This window comes from Cyclospora cayetanensis, unplaced genomic scaffold, assembly GCF_002999335.1.
Source record: "Cyclospora cayetanensis isolate NF1_C8 unplaced genomic scaffold, CcayRef3 CcayRef3_contig_257, whole genome shotgun sequence".
NCBI classification, from domain to species: domain Eukaryota; phylum Apicomplexa; class Conoidasida; order Eucoccidiorida; family Eimeriidae; genus Cyclospora; species Cyclospora cayetanensis.
In genome coordinates, this window is record NW_020312211.1 from 27,631 (window position 1) to 42,075 (window position 14,445).

Below are 14,445 nucleotides of genomic sequence, written 5' to 3' on the forward strand. Positions count from 1 at the left end.
TGCCTGTGTTCAGGTCCTCCCATTCCGGCCGGGAGGGTGACGTTGGGTATTCCCCGTTTGTTGGTTGTAGGCCCCCGCGGCGAGGAGATGCATTGGCTCCCCTGTGAGCACAACAGCCCGGTGGTCTTACGGGAGTGGGACTTTGACGCTAGCCGATGGCTACCGGCAAAGCAGCCCTACGCGCATGCAGAGCACTGCTACGTCTGCACTCGGGGCAGTAACGAAGGGGCAGAAGGGCAGCTCAAGATGGACTCCATGAACCCGTGGGCTTTCTCGTGGCCGCTTACACCAGAAAATGCAGCCACATGGGCTCTTGAAAAGCAACGGCAGCAAGCTGCAGCGCAGCTTAAGTAAAACATGTATTCATGTATATATACGCACTTATACAGAAGGCTTCAGTAGCATTGCACCGCAGCATGCTCATGTAACACAACGTGCCAGGTTGGAGAGGACTGAGGCACCTGTCTGCTGGCCATTGCCTCAAAAACACTACTGTTTCTATACTGAGACGCTTCATGAGGCCAAATAGAAAACCTCACACGTGAAAGGCAAACAGCCCAGTGTGATCTCCAATGGCAAGCAGCCCAAGGTAACCTGGAACAACTTTCTGTAGAAACAGAGCATGTCTTTGCTTTCCACGCCGAGTGCTGCTACAGCAGCCACGGGTGCCCCTCTTTCTAGCAGCGCGAGGCAAACCAGCTGCAGCAGTGTCTCTCGAAACCTGTTGTAGCTAGGGGGTGCAGCTATTGTTTCTGCGGCTGTACGTATCACCAAGGCTCTCTCATTGCGTTGGGTGCACTCCTTTGAACTCCTGAAAGCCTGGAACTCAGCTTTTCCTCACTGCGTTCCCTTGCCTCTCTGACCCGGTGGACGCAGCTATTTGCAAGTACTTGTGGCTTGGTTGCTAGTCTCGGCATATATGTAGCTCGTAAGGAATGACCTAGAGGTGTCCGATACCTTTATACTGCAGTCTATATAAAGAAGCTGAGCGGTCGTATGGGCACTTCACGGCCGCAGCAACTGTCGGCGCCGTTGCACGGCAGTTGGAACTCTCTCCGAGTCGGACCGGTGCAAGGCCAATCAAACAGCGGCACGTGAGGCAGCAACAAAACCAACCCGTGAACCAACAACGGCAACGAGTTAGCAAGCAACACTGTTCAAGTTGTGTTCAAGTTCGCAGACTGGAACGGCAGTACCTACTTATCGGACTGAGGATCTCTAGCCCAAAGCGCGGAGGCTTCCTCCTTGATCAGGGACAGCGAACCCCCAAAGCTTAGATCTGTGCGGCAGTTCGAGCAGCAAAAGACGCCGGCAAAGAGTCTAGGAGAAGGAACCAGCACAACTACACCAGAAGCAGGTATCAGCCAAAAGCTCAAGCAACAGCCGCAAACAGCCGCAGCTCAGCTGTCCGCTGGCGCAGGCCAGTCCTGCTACCGCTCTCGCTCGCACAGTCTGGCAGCGGCAGCAGCGGCTGAAGCAGCGTATCAATCCACAACTGCTTCTTCTGTTCGTGTATCGTCTCAGATATAGAAGGCCTTGCTGCTCTAGAAAAAGTACACTTCTCCCTGTAGCTATAAAGCCGGCAGCAGTGTCGATAGCAGCAGCAGTAGCGCAAACCGCAGCAGCGAGCAGCAGCAGCCGCAGCAGCGGCTGCCCGGACACGCGAGCGGCTTTTCGGCGGCCTTCTATGAGAATTATTTTCAGGTGTATTGACAGTTTTGTGTTGTGCCCTTCTGTATCTATATCGTAGCCAGTGGAAAAAAGCCCTCCGCCTGTCAAGAGTTTTAAGGCCGCACTTTTTGTTTGCAGCTGTACAGCAGCAGCAGCAGCAGCTGCGCCGACACTGTCTGAGGCGCCCCACCAGCCACATTTATTGTTGTCTTCCGTCCTCAATTCTTTATGCATTCACAAAAAGAGAGCGTTTCCTATTGAAGAGCCCCCTTGTCGCCTTTCGTTGCTGCGACTTGCAGCGAAGGCTTCGGCCGACTTCCTGCGCCGCAGCTGCCGCAGCAGTTCCTTCTCCTGCGGCAGAGAGGAACCTCCATGTATTTGCATTTCTCTATCTTCCTTCTTTTGCACCTAGGATTTGTAAGCTTCTAGCCCAGCCTTGGGCTCGCTGCTGCAACGCCAGTCGCTGCAGCCGCACACTGTGCCTCTGGGGCGGCCTTACACGGGTGTCTGAAAAGCTGGAGGAAAGAGTCTCCGCAGAAAGACTCCCTGCATTCGCGTGAGTCCCTAGCAGTGTGACACGCCGAGAACTTCACAGGAAGCACTGCTGGCATCGACTGCGGCGGCAACAGCCGAAACCGACCATCAGCTGCAGCAGGATCGGCAACTTTCTGCGAACACAGGTCATTAGCCTAGAGGGAAAGGTTTGGCATATAAAAGTATGATTACTAAAACGTATGCCTGAAGGGGCCTCTGCCCCTTTTTCCGCGGATGGGGAACTTACTGCGGTTCACCAGTGAAAGAAGCTGTAAAGCGCCAGAACAACTGTAGGCAGCAGTCACTGCTGCTGTTGCTGCACTGCAGCAGTAGCACATATCGCAGAGCACTCTTTGAAAGAGGCCCACAAATATGCAGCAGAGGGTCTCATCGCAACGTTCAGTGGCTTTTCTTCTCGGCTGTATGTACTCCGCTCGCCTCTGGCAACACCGCATCGGTAAACGCTGTCGCAGCACACTCTTCTGCAGCAACAGCAGCAGCGGTTGCTGCAGAAGCAAACCCTTAACATCCTGCAATGTCCTATACGACCTTCTTTGGTGGGGCGCCGCCCGCTGCTTTGTGCAGCAGCAGCAGCAGCAGCAGCGCAGCAGATCTGGACTGCTGCGGCTCACGGCAGCAGCAGCTGTGCACGTCTGACACGCCAACAGCATTAACCCCCGTAGATGTGCCTCCTACGCCCTCTGTTGTCGTGACACCGCCGCAGTCTCCGCCCTCGCCTCGTCCGTATATGCGGAGGGGGTATCGTGGCAAAGAATTGCAGCAGCAGCAGCACGAATTGCTGCTGCAGCAGCGTCTGACACAACGGCACCTGGTAAAGCAGCAGCAGCAGCAGCTCTGGCATCACGAGCAACAAGTGCTGGACGCGCTGCTGGACGCTGACGTGCAGCGCAGCAGAAAGCTGCTGTGCCCGCAGCAACTGCAGCAGCAACTGCAGCTCCAACACTACCAGGACCAACAAGTAGAGGAAATGCTGCGGATGCGGCAAGTCGAGCTGCTGCAGCAGCAGCAGCAGCTTTTGTTGCAGCAGGCAGCTGCCGGGAAGGCTAACGGTATGTCCGCTGAACTCCTTGCCCAGCTGCTTGCGAACAACACTAACAATCCTTCCCAAGACCTCACCGATCCAGCTTGGCGGGCACCTTGCAACACGTCCCCGCTGGCTACTGCGGCAACAGCAGCAACGCTGGACAAAGACGCCGCAGCAGCAGCAGCAGCAGCTGCTGCTGCTGCTGCAACCGAGAAGGAGACGCACCTCAAGAAATGCGTTCAAAGGCTGCAGAAAGCGGCTGCGGAAGCGGCCGCGGCAGATGGTGTGTCTGCCTGCAGGGGCGCCCACCTGCGCTACACAGATTGCTGCAGCCGGACTTACCACTCTCCTGCAGGAGCCATGGCAAGTGGCTGCAGCTACGATTCGAACGAACGGCAGGTAGAAGGTTCAATTGATGTTGACGAGCATCCCCAGCACCCACAACAACAACAGAGTGCAGCAGCAGCCAACTGTAGCCCTTCAATAGAAAAGGCAGCTCCAGTGGCCGGTACGTCTTGTAGGAAGCAGGAGAGGAATTGTTGCTCCCGGTAGCGTCCCTGAGGCTGGTTGATTTGCTCTGTCCTTGCTGTGAGAGGGTGTCGTGAAACTCGAAGAAAATTGCTTTTGCTTTTTCTATCACCTGCAGGCTGCAGTACTGCACTGGCCGTTTGCCTGCCAGACGTGGGGGCTCAGGATATTTCGTGCGTGGAGCTCAGGCCCCGTAAGTGACGTTGGTGTGCATGCGCGGAAAAGGACTGTTTTCTGCAGCTGTTTTGCGCGGTGTTTATGTTGTCTGCTGCGGGGGACGAGGTGAGGTGCCCGTCATCTCCGCGGGCCTGAACACTGTTGCTGCTAAGGGCTCCGAGACACCTGCTCGTTGCGCTACGTTGTTTGTGCCGTTTGTGTTTCAGAAAGTGGCGCTGCCGGGCTGAAAAATCCGCAGCAGCCAAGGGATGCGGAGGTTGACGAGAGAGGACTGCCCCTGTACAGAGGGCCTTCGTTGCTGCCCCCCTGTCAGTATCGACGCCTGTACGATCCAGACGGCCCCATACAGCTCAGGTATCCTCCTCTCAACGGAGGGCGCTATCACAGGGCGGAGCTTCGGCCTTGGCCTCGAGAGGCTGAGAAGATTATCAGTCAGAACAGTAGCAAGCGAAAGGTGCACAGGGCCTGCTGGCTCTCGCCTCTGGATCCATCGTGCTCCTTTCCGGTTGCCGTGAAGTTTGTGGAGGATAGCAACGTGAGAGATGGACGCAGCATCAAGCGCGAGATTGAGTGCCACCTCTACATCTACCAACGCCTTGGCCAACTGCAGCAGTTGAAGCCGTATGCGCGGCAGGGAGATGCGTGGCCTTGCGCGGAGCTGCTAGGCTATTATTTAGACAAGAAGAACCCTGGTCAGAGCGTTCTCATCACCCGGAAGCTTTCTGGCCCCGATTTCTTCGATGTTATCAGGACGGAGCACAGTTCCGCCTTCAACCCGCGAACTGCCGCTGTGTATGAGCAGCACAAGCTGCACTGGTGCTATTTGGCCATGGAACGCATCTCGCAGTACGCAAGGCTGGGGATCCGTCACAACGACATCAAGCCAGACAACATTGTGCTCGACTTTTTCACCTCCCCCGACTCGAGCGAGCGCCTCCTAGACGTCAAACTCATTGACTTGGGAACCGCCAGCATGCACAGCGCGAAGGACTTCACGGGTGGCACGAGCTGGTACGAGAGTCCGGAGCAGAAAATGCTGGAGTACCACACGAAGAAGGAAAGGAACCTGGAGGTGGCAAGACAAGTGGCTATTGGCCTCCCCTCGGACGCCTGGGGTGCGGGGCTCTCCATCACAGAAGTCCTCATGGGTAGAAGAGTGGTGGATGTGTTGAGGGCACCAGGAGGTCCTGGTCCGCTCGAGTACAGAGGCAAGGACGAATGGGCTGTGCATCCGAAAACGTGGGTGTCGTGTGCAAGAGAAGCTCTAGGACTCGATAGGGAGCAGCAACGGTTCCCCATCTGTACTGAGGCGGCACGCGTCGTTTTCGATATGCTGGTCAAAGCCGAACCTGAAGAGAGGGCCACTGTCGAAGAGGTGCTTCCGCATCTTCGGAAGTTTGCAGAGGCCGGCTTTCTGAAGGCCATGAGGCGCTATCACGATGATCCCGCAAATGTCAACCTGCACAGTGAAGGACACGACGCGGCCTATTCGCCCTACCCAGGAAGCACCAGCAGTTGCGCCAATACAGGAAACAGCAACGGCTCTCTAGGCGTCCCAGTGCTAGGGATGATCTCTGAGGGACCTAGAAGGGCTCTGCATGACGGCGGGGGAATTTCAGGGCACTTGGGAGCGCTTTAGGTAAGTACTGCGCTGTCTCTTGATTTGGCTGCGAGCACTTTTAAAAGGTTCTCCCTACAATGAGGAGCTCCTCGGAGGGGGCACGTTGAGTGAGCTTTTGGCTAAGATTGGCTGCTATGATGGCTAATGCGCCGTTTTGGCTTGGGAGGCAACGGCCTCTGTTGTATATCGGTTTCAATTCAATGGAACAAAAGCAGGGACAAACGGCAGGCATTTTTGCTCTTTGGCCCAGGCGGGGGAGGGGAGGGGCCTTGGGGGGTTGCTACGTTGACCAGGGCGGTGGAGGGTGGGGTGCTACTGAAGACGATAGGAAAAAGGGGAATATGAGAGGGTGGATTTGCGTAGGATGGCAATAACAAGGCGAAGGAGGGAGGGGACGGAAGCGTGCTAGTTCTAGTGGTAACGGGGGCTAGTAGTAGTGTGTAGAAATGATAAGCAGGGCTCTAGGCAGGGGAGCCCCCTTAAGCTGTTTGCCCTAGTTTCTATGTGAGGCCGGCTACTACGATGTGCACACTAGCCACAGACAGCTGCCAGACTCAGGTGGGATTGCACCGGGTAGGAGGGAGCAGGCCCTTGGTGGAGGGCTCGGAATGAGGACGAGGGCCTTTTGATTGCTTAAAAATGGAAGCTCCCGTCATAGTTTCCAAAGCATGCCCTTGGGGCAGAGGGTGTGGGACAGAGGCGAGTATTCCCTTGCTCGTGCTGCCTTATACGACTGATAGTGAACTGATGGCGCCGGGTGGAACGGCCGTAGCTCGAAAATTCGGTTCCTAAAACAACGTGATACATAGGAAACGGAAGGATCAACCAATCTCAGCTACAGCGGTTCGAGCTGGGGTGTCGTTCTTTGACGACCCCGCGTGCAGGATTTAGACGGCCACCCCTTGGTGGTGCAGTGCGCAACGGCTATCTACCCCGAAGCTTTTCCTCGGCAAAGGGCTTTACATATTCAAGGTTTCATTCATTGTGGTGTTTTATGGACATATTTCTTGCTAGTTGACTAAGTGGGAGTACGCGAGGCCACCAGAGGGCTGGCTGTGGCCGGCAGCCTCACCAGGGTCACCCGAAAAACAGTACCCGCAACGGGAAAGAGAGGGTCGTTTGCTGACAGTGAAACCCTTCTCTGGTGGGATCATTTCGATTCCCTGGTCAAGTGAGCCTTGCGCTGCTCTGGACGCCTTGAAGGGGTTTCAATCGACCTCTTACAGTCGCTGCTGCCTCTGCGTTTCGCAGCACAGCAGGTGTCCCTCTGGACCAAGTCGGGTGTACTACATGCGCCTGATGCAAGACGCAGAGGGTGTGTTTGCCGATCTCTTCGTGGCTCTCGTTTCCTCATTAACGGAACAGGTATCTCCAGCCACAGTCGATTTTAAAGAAGCTACCAGGGCAAAACGCTGTCTGAAGAAACAGCACTGAAGGCCATGCAACGGCCAGCTGCTGAAGAAGATGCCGCCACATTGGAGAGGGAATGGTGAGTGGAAAACGCTGCATATGGGGGAAGCGGCGCTACACCCAGAGCAGCAACTGGAACAGTAAAAAATCTGCGGAATGGAAATTGTGTGAATTGATGGCTAGAGACACAGCCAGGAGGTATGGGTGATTTTTGTAGGAGGTGGCTGTCTGTAAAGACAGCCGAGCCTCCTGAACATTTTCTTAGGGCCGAAGTAGCAGCCTCTGCTTGGTAAAAGATGTGCACTGCACAGTTGCCGGTTGCTAATGTTGCAGTTAGGCTTGCTGCTGCTACCACGGTTGGTGCTGCAGGACACAGGCACGCCAGGAAGCAGGACAGCCAAATGGGGTGTTGGCACTGCAGCAGCTAAGCCTCTCTGGGAGGGGGCGGAGAGGCTTGTCGACTCCCTTGGGACCTTCTTAAAGGCGAGTTCCGGGGGTCTCAGAGATTGTAGCTGTAGCAAAACACATGCGCACATGCGTCACAGTAAGGATGTACATGGCTAACAACTTAGCTAGCGGCCAAAACAGCCAGTCCGTTAGCGAGTTACTGGAAGCCCTACCTCGGTACCAGCTGGTATGCCACGCAACTGAGCAACCAGATGACGCTTTAGGTTCTTCACGCCTGTAGTGGGGTCAAACGCCCTTTTCTAAGCAGGAACCCTTGTCAGAAGCAAGTAGATGGAAATGCGGTAACAGGGTCAAGCTCCCTCACGTTGACTCTTCCTATTATTACAATGCGTGGTTGCTGGTGGCATCGATACTTGTGCTCCTACCGCTGCTGCTTCTGCCTCCTTAGGAGGACGGACTGCTCGGAGCAATTGAGGAGACAGAAATATACAGCTTTGTGGAAAATCTCCTCCGCCGCCTGCTCCTGGGAGCTGCAGCGATACGTCCAATCCCAGATCCTGCCTGCTGTATCTGCTCCTTGACCCTACCAGAGTACCAGCAAGAGCAACAACAGCAACAACAAGAGCTGCTGCAGCAGCAGCAAGAGGAAATCCAGACCAAAAGAAATGAGGGGCAAAAAACACTTGGGCCGCTTGCAGTGTTTCAGAATAATCCTCACGCCAATCTCTGGCTCGGCTTGGCCCCCTCCCCAAATAACAGACGCTTCAGCAGCAGCCCTAAGTCCGAGCAGCACGATACCGCCACTGGCAGCAACTCCGATGCAGACGAGGGGAACTACATACATTTGCTGCTGAGGCTGACGTTTTCTAAGATACTTCAAGGAGGCAGACTTGATTGCTTTCGGTCCTGGTATCGACGCATGCTTGCCGCTGCCAAGGCCGATGCGTTGAAGCAAATGCAACTTCAGCACAGACAAAAGAAGAGGCGACAAGAGCTTTTGCTGCAGCTGCGGGAAGAGAAGGAGCGCCAGCGAAGGAAGAAATTGCTTTTGCTGCACCCTCCAGAGCCTCCGCCACACAAACACGACCACCAGCACAGGCAGCAACAGATGCTCTTGTGGCGGCAGCTGCATTACTCGCCAAAAAGGCAGCCTATAGTTCCAAAGGAAGACGTTTGCAGCCCCAGAACTCCTGCTAGTTTACGCAGTCGTTCGTCTAGCTCTGAAGCCCTAAAAGCTCGTATGCTCTTAGAGTTGTTGCTGCTGCAGGCGTTGTTACGTGTGTTGCTGTTACAAGCGATTCTTTTGCACAAGGGTTCCCCCGCAGCCACCGATGCCTGCCGTGCTGTCTTTGTTGCTTTGCCTCCTCTGCTACAGCCCACCAGCAAATATCCCGAGCACTTTCGCCAGGCACAACACCTGACAAGTCTCAGCTAGAGGAGCCGCAGCCACAGCAGAAAACAGATTTGTCTTCCGAGAAAAGCTCGAATGCATCTGCAGCAGCAGTGTTTGCCTCAGACACTGCAAACCGACGTGTTCCTGCAGCAGCGCCCCCTCAAGCGTTAGCATGCCATTCGGCTGCGGTTGGAGCACCTTATCAAAAAAGCAGTGGCAATAACGGCAGCAGAGGACTGTTCTCTGAGTGCGCCCATCAAGGCAGAGGTCCCCGCGCTTTAGCACAGCCAGCCCTGCTGCCCCCCCGACGTGAAAATGCCACTCTGGCGTACCGCCAACTGCATACACAGCCCGTTCGGCGCGCAGAGCCTTTCTCAGGGGGTTTCAGCAAGCCCACAGAAGCCACTGTACGGCACATGAGAAAATTAGGAGCGCAAAGGCAGTTGCTACGAAGAGAGCAGCAGCAAGCTAGAGGCACTGGCAGTACGTCTATGGTGGCTGACAACAAGCGCCGTTCACCAACGCAGCGGCGTCACGGAGGAGCAGTAACCGACGGGTCAGTGCTGTCTGCTGGCCCTCCTGCAGTACCATCACGACCACAGTGTACTGAGCCAAAGGCAACAGAAGAAACAGCAGCACTACGAGAGAACGAGGCAACTTCACCAGCAACGGAAACGGCAGAAACGCACAGTGCGACAGCAGCCGCTTTGGCTGAAAGAATGCACGCAGCAATAAAAGAAAGCGCGAGCTCCTCCTCGGAAGGGGCGCTTTCCATCTGTATAACGACTCCCCTGGGACAATGTGCCCCAAGGGTGAAGGCAGTACAGCTGGAAGAGCTGATGCAGCTGCAGCTTTCCGACACAGGAAGCCGCACAGTGGCCGTACGTGGCGCCACTCACGAGCGCCCTTAGGGCAGCAGAGTTTGCAGTGTGTGTGTTACCGAAGTCAATAGAGCGAGATCGATTCGTTTCCCGCCCCTTCCACCCAGCTAAAACCCCAATTATGTGATTACAGTGTGATAATGTCTTTTCGCATTGCAGACACTCGAGGAACAACACCGCCTCCAGATAGCACAAGCAGCGCAGGTAAGATGGGCGCCGGGGCCTTCTATAACGGCAGCAATTCTGACGCATGTCTTAGCTCGAGACATTTGGGGCCTCCTGCCAGCGCTGCGGCGAGCTGGTTCTTGCCCAGCCCTCCATGCGGCACGCGCCATCTTCCCGTCTAAAGTGACAGCCGCGGCAGGCACGGCGGAGGCCGTCAACAGCGTTTTAAGCAATGAAACTTGAGGGCTGCTAGTGTGGGGGGGGAGAGCTGCCTTTTTATCTACTGATTTATGGATAGTGCAGAAGTTACCGCGCCTAGCGCGCTCGCACGCTGTACCCTGTGGGGGACGCTCCTTACTACGTACAAACCACGCAAAATCTACATGCTGGTACTGCTGGTGCTGCCAATGCTGCAGCTGGAGAGGCAACGAGCAATTCAGGCCTATCACGAGCGCCGGCTGGAAGAGCAAATAGAGAGGGTGCAAGCGGCACTGCAGCGGGAGCAGGAGAACTACGAGGCGCTGAAGTTGAAAGAGAGGCGCCGAGAGCAGCGGGGAAGACTGCTCAGGCAGCAGCTGGCCTCGTACCACGACAAAAAGCAGCAAGCTTCGCGTGACGGCAGGGGCATCAGCAGCCGCAGCAGGAAGGCGTCGCTCACAGCGGGTGGTTCGAAAATGGCTGGCCAGAAGTGATCATTCAATCAGAGAAAGCAGGACAGCCTCGAACACTGTGGCATGCCTACTGCAGCCCGCTCGTTAGCTGTGCAGTAGCCCAGCCTGCGGCATACGCTCGCATGCGACCTGGAAGAAGGCCCTCTTTACCCACGATCCGATACGACTACACTGGAATGCAGCAGCAAGTAGCAGCCTGCAACTTTACCCCATTCCTGCTCTTAAACGCACCGCAATCATGCTCCTTATAGAACCAGGATTCCGAGTGAGCCACGTTTCTGCAGCAGAGTCATATGCTGGCCTGTAAGACAGGGCCGCAGTGTCTTGATGACTCTCCGTGCGCCGAACACTTCCTTAGGGAGCAGCAACAGCACCCGTTGCTGCAGCAGCTGCAACAACGAGCGCACAAGCTGCAGCAGCTGCAACAACGAGCGCACAAGCTGCAGCAGCTGCAACAACGAGCGCACAAGCTGCAGCAGCTGCAACAACGAGCGCACAAGCTGCAGGTCCCACAACTGAAGGAATCCAGCGTCACGACATGCCCCCTTTGACAAGCTGTTTTTTGCTGCTATTGCTGCCGCTGGTGGTGTTTGCCCTGCCGAGGCTAACTGCTCGCCGGAGACGCGTATTCGCAAGCGCGTCAAGCAGGGGATCGTCGTGCTGGAGGCTGGCCATTGCGTCTCGGAGGGTCTGAGTAGTAAGACAAGAGCAAACCGACAGGAGAGAACACAAAAAAACGGTAGTAGTATTAGTGGTAGCAAGGAAGACAGCACTGTAGGAGGTGTTTGCTCCAGCATCGAGGGAGTAAGGTCTGGCGGGAAGGCAACGTAAGGGGGCGGGAGAACATAGCCAAACTCCGAGTTCGGCTTCTCTCTTTTCGTGGCTCTTACCGCCAGCTGCTCGTCTGAGAACGAGAGAAAGCACAAACTCTCGGAGACGCAGCGAAGAAGACGCCGGTGAGCATACCCAAACCTGCAGCCGAAGGAAGGACCAACACGCAGTCCCATACGCACACGCTTCTCTGTGAGGCGGAAGTAGCTAGGGCAGCGTTTTGCATCATCTGTTAACGCGGAGCGCCTCCCCCCCTAAAAGCCTACGTGGCAAAAGCCTGAACAGCCTTCGTAAGAAGGGCTCCCGGGGTGACGATCTGCCTGTGGCGATGGGTGCTGCTGCTGCTGGTGCCCTGGTGAAGCAGCATCTGCTGCTGCTGGCGTTGCTGCAGGAGCAGCAGATGTGGCTGGTGCTCCTGTAACATTGCACAAAGTTGCGGAGCTGCGACCTCGAAGAGGCCCTGATGGGGTATCCCACAGCGCGCAAAGGCTCCCAGCAAGTGACACCAGGAAACGAAGTGGAAGTAGGCAGCAGCAGCAGCGGCTGCTGCTGCCGGTGCTGCTCTCTGAGCCCGCCCCCCCTCCAGGCCAGTAGTCGTAGCAGCAGCAGCAGCGGTAGCAGCTACAGCGGCGAGCAGCTTTGGAGGCAGCACGAAAAGGGAGCTGCTGCTGGCAGCGAAGGTTCCGGGGGTGGCAGAAGGGCCTGTCTCAGCTGCTGCTTCTGCACAGTGGTTTCCTACTGCAAGCATGAAGCTGACCGATGGTGAAGCAGCAGCCTCCTTACCAGCGGCCGCTGCGGAAGCGGCGGCAAACGAGCAGCAAAGAAGGGAAAGCGCATGCAGGGACAGTGCATGCAGATGAAGATGGGCTGCTCTTTCGGCTGCCGCGAAAAGCCCGGACGGGTAGACGCGCATCTGTTTAAAGCTGTTGATCAGAACAGGCAGAGACAAGCCAATATACCGTGTATCAATATTCCAACCCTCTGCTGCTGATGGCGCTGCTTCCAGTCCAGTCGCTCGTTGCTGCTGAGCCTTTCTTGTCAACGCGTGGAGGATATCTCTGGCAGCTTCGTTGCTCCGACATGCCGATAGGCCACGTGCTATCCTTTGGCAGTTCCCGCTGTTGTTGGTGCTGCTCCTGCTGTCAGACAGCTCAGTATAGCATCCCATCGCAAGGGCTTCCAAGAGGACTTCTGCCGCTGCTGCCAACTCCCGCCAGAAGGCCGCATCGTGCAGTTGGCGGAGCAGCGCGAAGCGGGCTGCAGTGGCAGCTGTAGCCAAGTGGCACTCCTGTCCGGGAGGTACGCGGGGAGGCACCTGAGAAGCGGCTGCAGCATGCGCTGAGGCAGAAGCAGCAGCAGTTGTTAAGCTGCCGTGTCGCTGCTGTTCTGAATAGGCAGGCGCGCGCTGAAGGGACAAGTCCAACGGACTGCAGTGTCTGGAGCCGCCAACATACCTCCGCTTTACTGCGAGCCACGCCGAAAGGCTTGCTGCGGAGAAGACTGCTGCTTCAGGGAGCCTTGCCGTACGGCCGGCAGCAGTTAGGATTGAGGGCATACGATGGCGCGAAGCAACGGGGGGTGCAACGACACGCCGAGCAGCAGCAGGCACTGCCGCTGATGAGACGCTCTGCATCGCTGGCAGCGCCCGCACAACACTCATAGACACCCTCAAAGGGCTTCCTCCTTTCTCCCCAAACCTTCAACAACACGGGGGGGGAGAGTTGCTTCCGAGAAGAGGCTTCCCCTGGGGAGGAGGCTCGGATGCCTAGAGAAGTGTAAGCCGTGTTCAGAAAGGCATCTGGGCGAGAAGCTCCCGAATACCCACCAGCGCATGCAAATAACCGTTTTGGGCGCTTGGATCGCTGGAAAAGGCCTGCACGTCGCAGAGGGGCCCCTCTTCTGCGTTCCCACCCGGGAGGCAGGGGGCCCCCTGCCTCCCGGGTGGGAACGCAGAAGAGGGGCCCCTTGACGGCTAAGGAGTTGGACCGTACCTTCTGCTTGCATGCAAGTCTTGAAAGCATTTCAGCCTTAAAATTAGGGTGCCTATGGCGGGGTCGAAGATCCTGCCACAGCCAAACAGGAAAAGCCCCCAGGCAAGGGGGGCCTCCGCTGCAGCGGCAGCACCAAAGGGGGAGGAGGAACCCCCGATCTGCCCTTCTGCCGTACGCCGCGAAAGCATGCACCACAGGTATTAAAAATGCGCTATTATTGTTCTCACGACTGTTTTCAGGCTCCTGCATGGCCTTTCTTCTCCCCTTCAGGTGCGATTGTGGCATCTCCGCCATCCCAGAGGCCCCGCAGCAATAACAGTCTACCTCCCCAACACAGAAACTGGCCTTTATCTGGAGCGGCCTCCGCGGCAGCAACCGCAACAGAAATAGGCTACGAGTCTTTCTGTTGCGGCGCGATACGCTGAGGAGTCCTGTGCCTCCCCGCACTTACCGTTCCCCAGCATCGAGACGGAGGCTTCCGTGACTTCCCCCTCGGAAGCTGCGATCCGCAGCAACCGCAGTGGCGCTATTGCGAGTTTGCTGCTACAGGGGCCGCGCCGCCTCAAGGAGGGTGACGCGCTGAGGGATTTTTCTCGAGTTCTTCAACATTTCCAGTCGAGAAAACTCCGCTACGCATCCCGTCCGCCGTGCAGGAACCCCCAACCCCTTTCCTGTCATCATTTCCCCCGACAAGAATACCCCTTCTCATACCCTCGTCGAACAAAATGGCGGCTCCAATCATTCCCCCCGAAGTCACCGAACTGGCTCGCGTAGAGCGCGTAGCCGTCCACTCACACATCCGAGGACTGGGGCTCTCAGACGCCCTCCAGCCTAAACCAACTTCTCAAGGGATGGTGGGACAGGCAAATGCGCGAAAAGCGGCAGGTACTACGCGGATGCTGCGGCCGCTGCGCGTGCTTCTCCTACTGTTTTACATCGGAAGAGCACACGTCGTACCTCCAGTCAAAAGAGGACCTCGTATGCCGTCTTCCGCTCGACAATAAAACCCTCATCTCTAACAACGCGAGCCTCTCTCCCATACACTTTCCCTATTCCAATTTTTTTTTTTTATTTCTTCTTTTTTTTTTTTTGTTGCTCTTAGCGTTTTTTTTGTTTCGT

General features: G+C 56.3%; 3 protein-coding genes across 3 annotated transcripts; 2 read left to right on the forward strand and 1 right to left on the reverse strand.

The window, feature by feature from the left end:
* The first annotated feature begins 246 nt into the window (after window positions 1–246).
* Window positions 247–3,975, forward strand: LOC113147533 (antifreeze protein Maxi-like). Its single transcript, XM_026338394.1, has 6 exons — window positions 247–350; window positions 1,254–1,506; window positions 1,751–1,845; window positions 2,889–3,030; window positions 3,503–3,758; window positions 3,944–3,975. The coding sequence occupies exons 1-6, from the start codon at window positions 247–249 to the stop codon at window positions 3,973–3,975; spliced, it is 882 nt and encodes a 293-aa protein (XP_026194179.1).
* A 15-nt stretch (window positions 3,976–3,990) lies between these two features.
* On the forward strand, window positions 3,991–5,594 carry LOC113147534. Its single transcript, XM_026338395.1, has 2 exons — window positions 3,991–4,060; window positions 4,162–5,594. Exons 1-2 carry the CDS (start codon window positions 3,991–3,993, stop codon window positions 5,592–5,594), a joined length of 1,503 nt encoding a protein of 500 aa, XP_026194180.1.
* Window positions 5,595–9,787: 4,193 nt separating this feature from the next.
* LOC34619091 lies at window positions 9,788–13,356 on the reverse strand. Its single transcript, XM_026338396.1, has 5 exons — window positions 13,033–13,356; window positions 11,602–12,962; window positions 11,395–11,476; window positions 11,114–11,194; window positions 9,788–10,354 (listed from the first exon to the last, which is right to left on the reverse strand). Exons 1-5 carry the CDS (start codon window positions 13,354–13,356, stop codon window positions 9,788–9,790), a joined length of 2,415 nt encoding a protein of 804 aa, XP_026194181.1.
* Between the last annotated feature and the right edge of the window lie 1,089 nt (window positions 13,357–14,445).

What these genes read in the sequence shown, in the direction of transcription:
- LOC113147534 (XM_026338395.1), top strand. Translation starts at nt 3,991, where the DNA reads ATGCGCGGAAAAGGACTGTTTTCTGCAGCTGTTTTGCGCGGTGTTTAT. An exon ending in TGTCTGCTGCGGGGGACGAG is followed by an intron (nt 4,061 to 4,161) that starts GTGAGGTGCCCG and finishes TTTGTGTTTCAG; the next exon opens with AAAGTGGCGCTGCCGGGCTG.
- LOC34619091 (XM_026338396.1), bottom strand. Translation starts at nt 13,356, where the DNA reads ATGCTTTCAAGACTTGCATGCAAGCAGAAGGTACGGTCCAACTCCTTA. An exon ending in TCTCAGACGAGCAGCTGGCG is followed by an intron (nt 11,195 to 11,394) that starts GTAAGAGCCACG and finishes CTTACTACTCAG; the next exon opens with ACCCTCCGAGACGCAATGGC. An exon ending in ATACGCGTCTCCGGCGAGCA is followed by an intron (nt 10,355 to 11,113) that starts GTTAGCCTCGGC and finishes TTTCAACTTCAG; the next exon opens with CGCCTCGTAGTTCTCCTGCT.
- LOC113147533 (XM_026338394.1), top strand. Translation starts at nt 247, where the DNA reads ATGGACTCCATGAACCCGTGGGCTTTCTCGTGGCCGCTTACACCAGAA. An exon ending in AATCCACAACTGCTTCTTCT is followed by an intron (nt 1,507 to 1,750) that starts GTTCGTGTATCG and finishes TCTATATCGTAG; the next exon opens with CCAGTGGAAAAAAGCCCTCC. An exon ending in CAGCAGCGTCTGACACAACG is followed by an intron (nt 3,031 to 3,502) that starts GCACCTGGTAAA and finishes CAAAGGCTGCAG; the next exon opens with AAAGCGGCTGCGGAAGCGGC.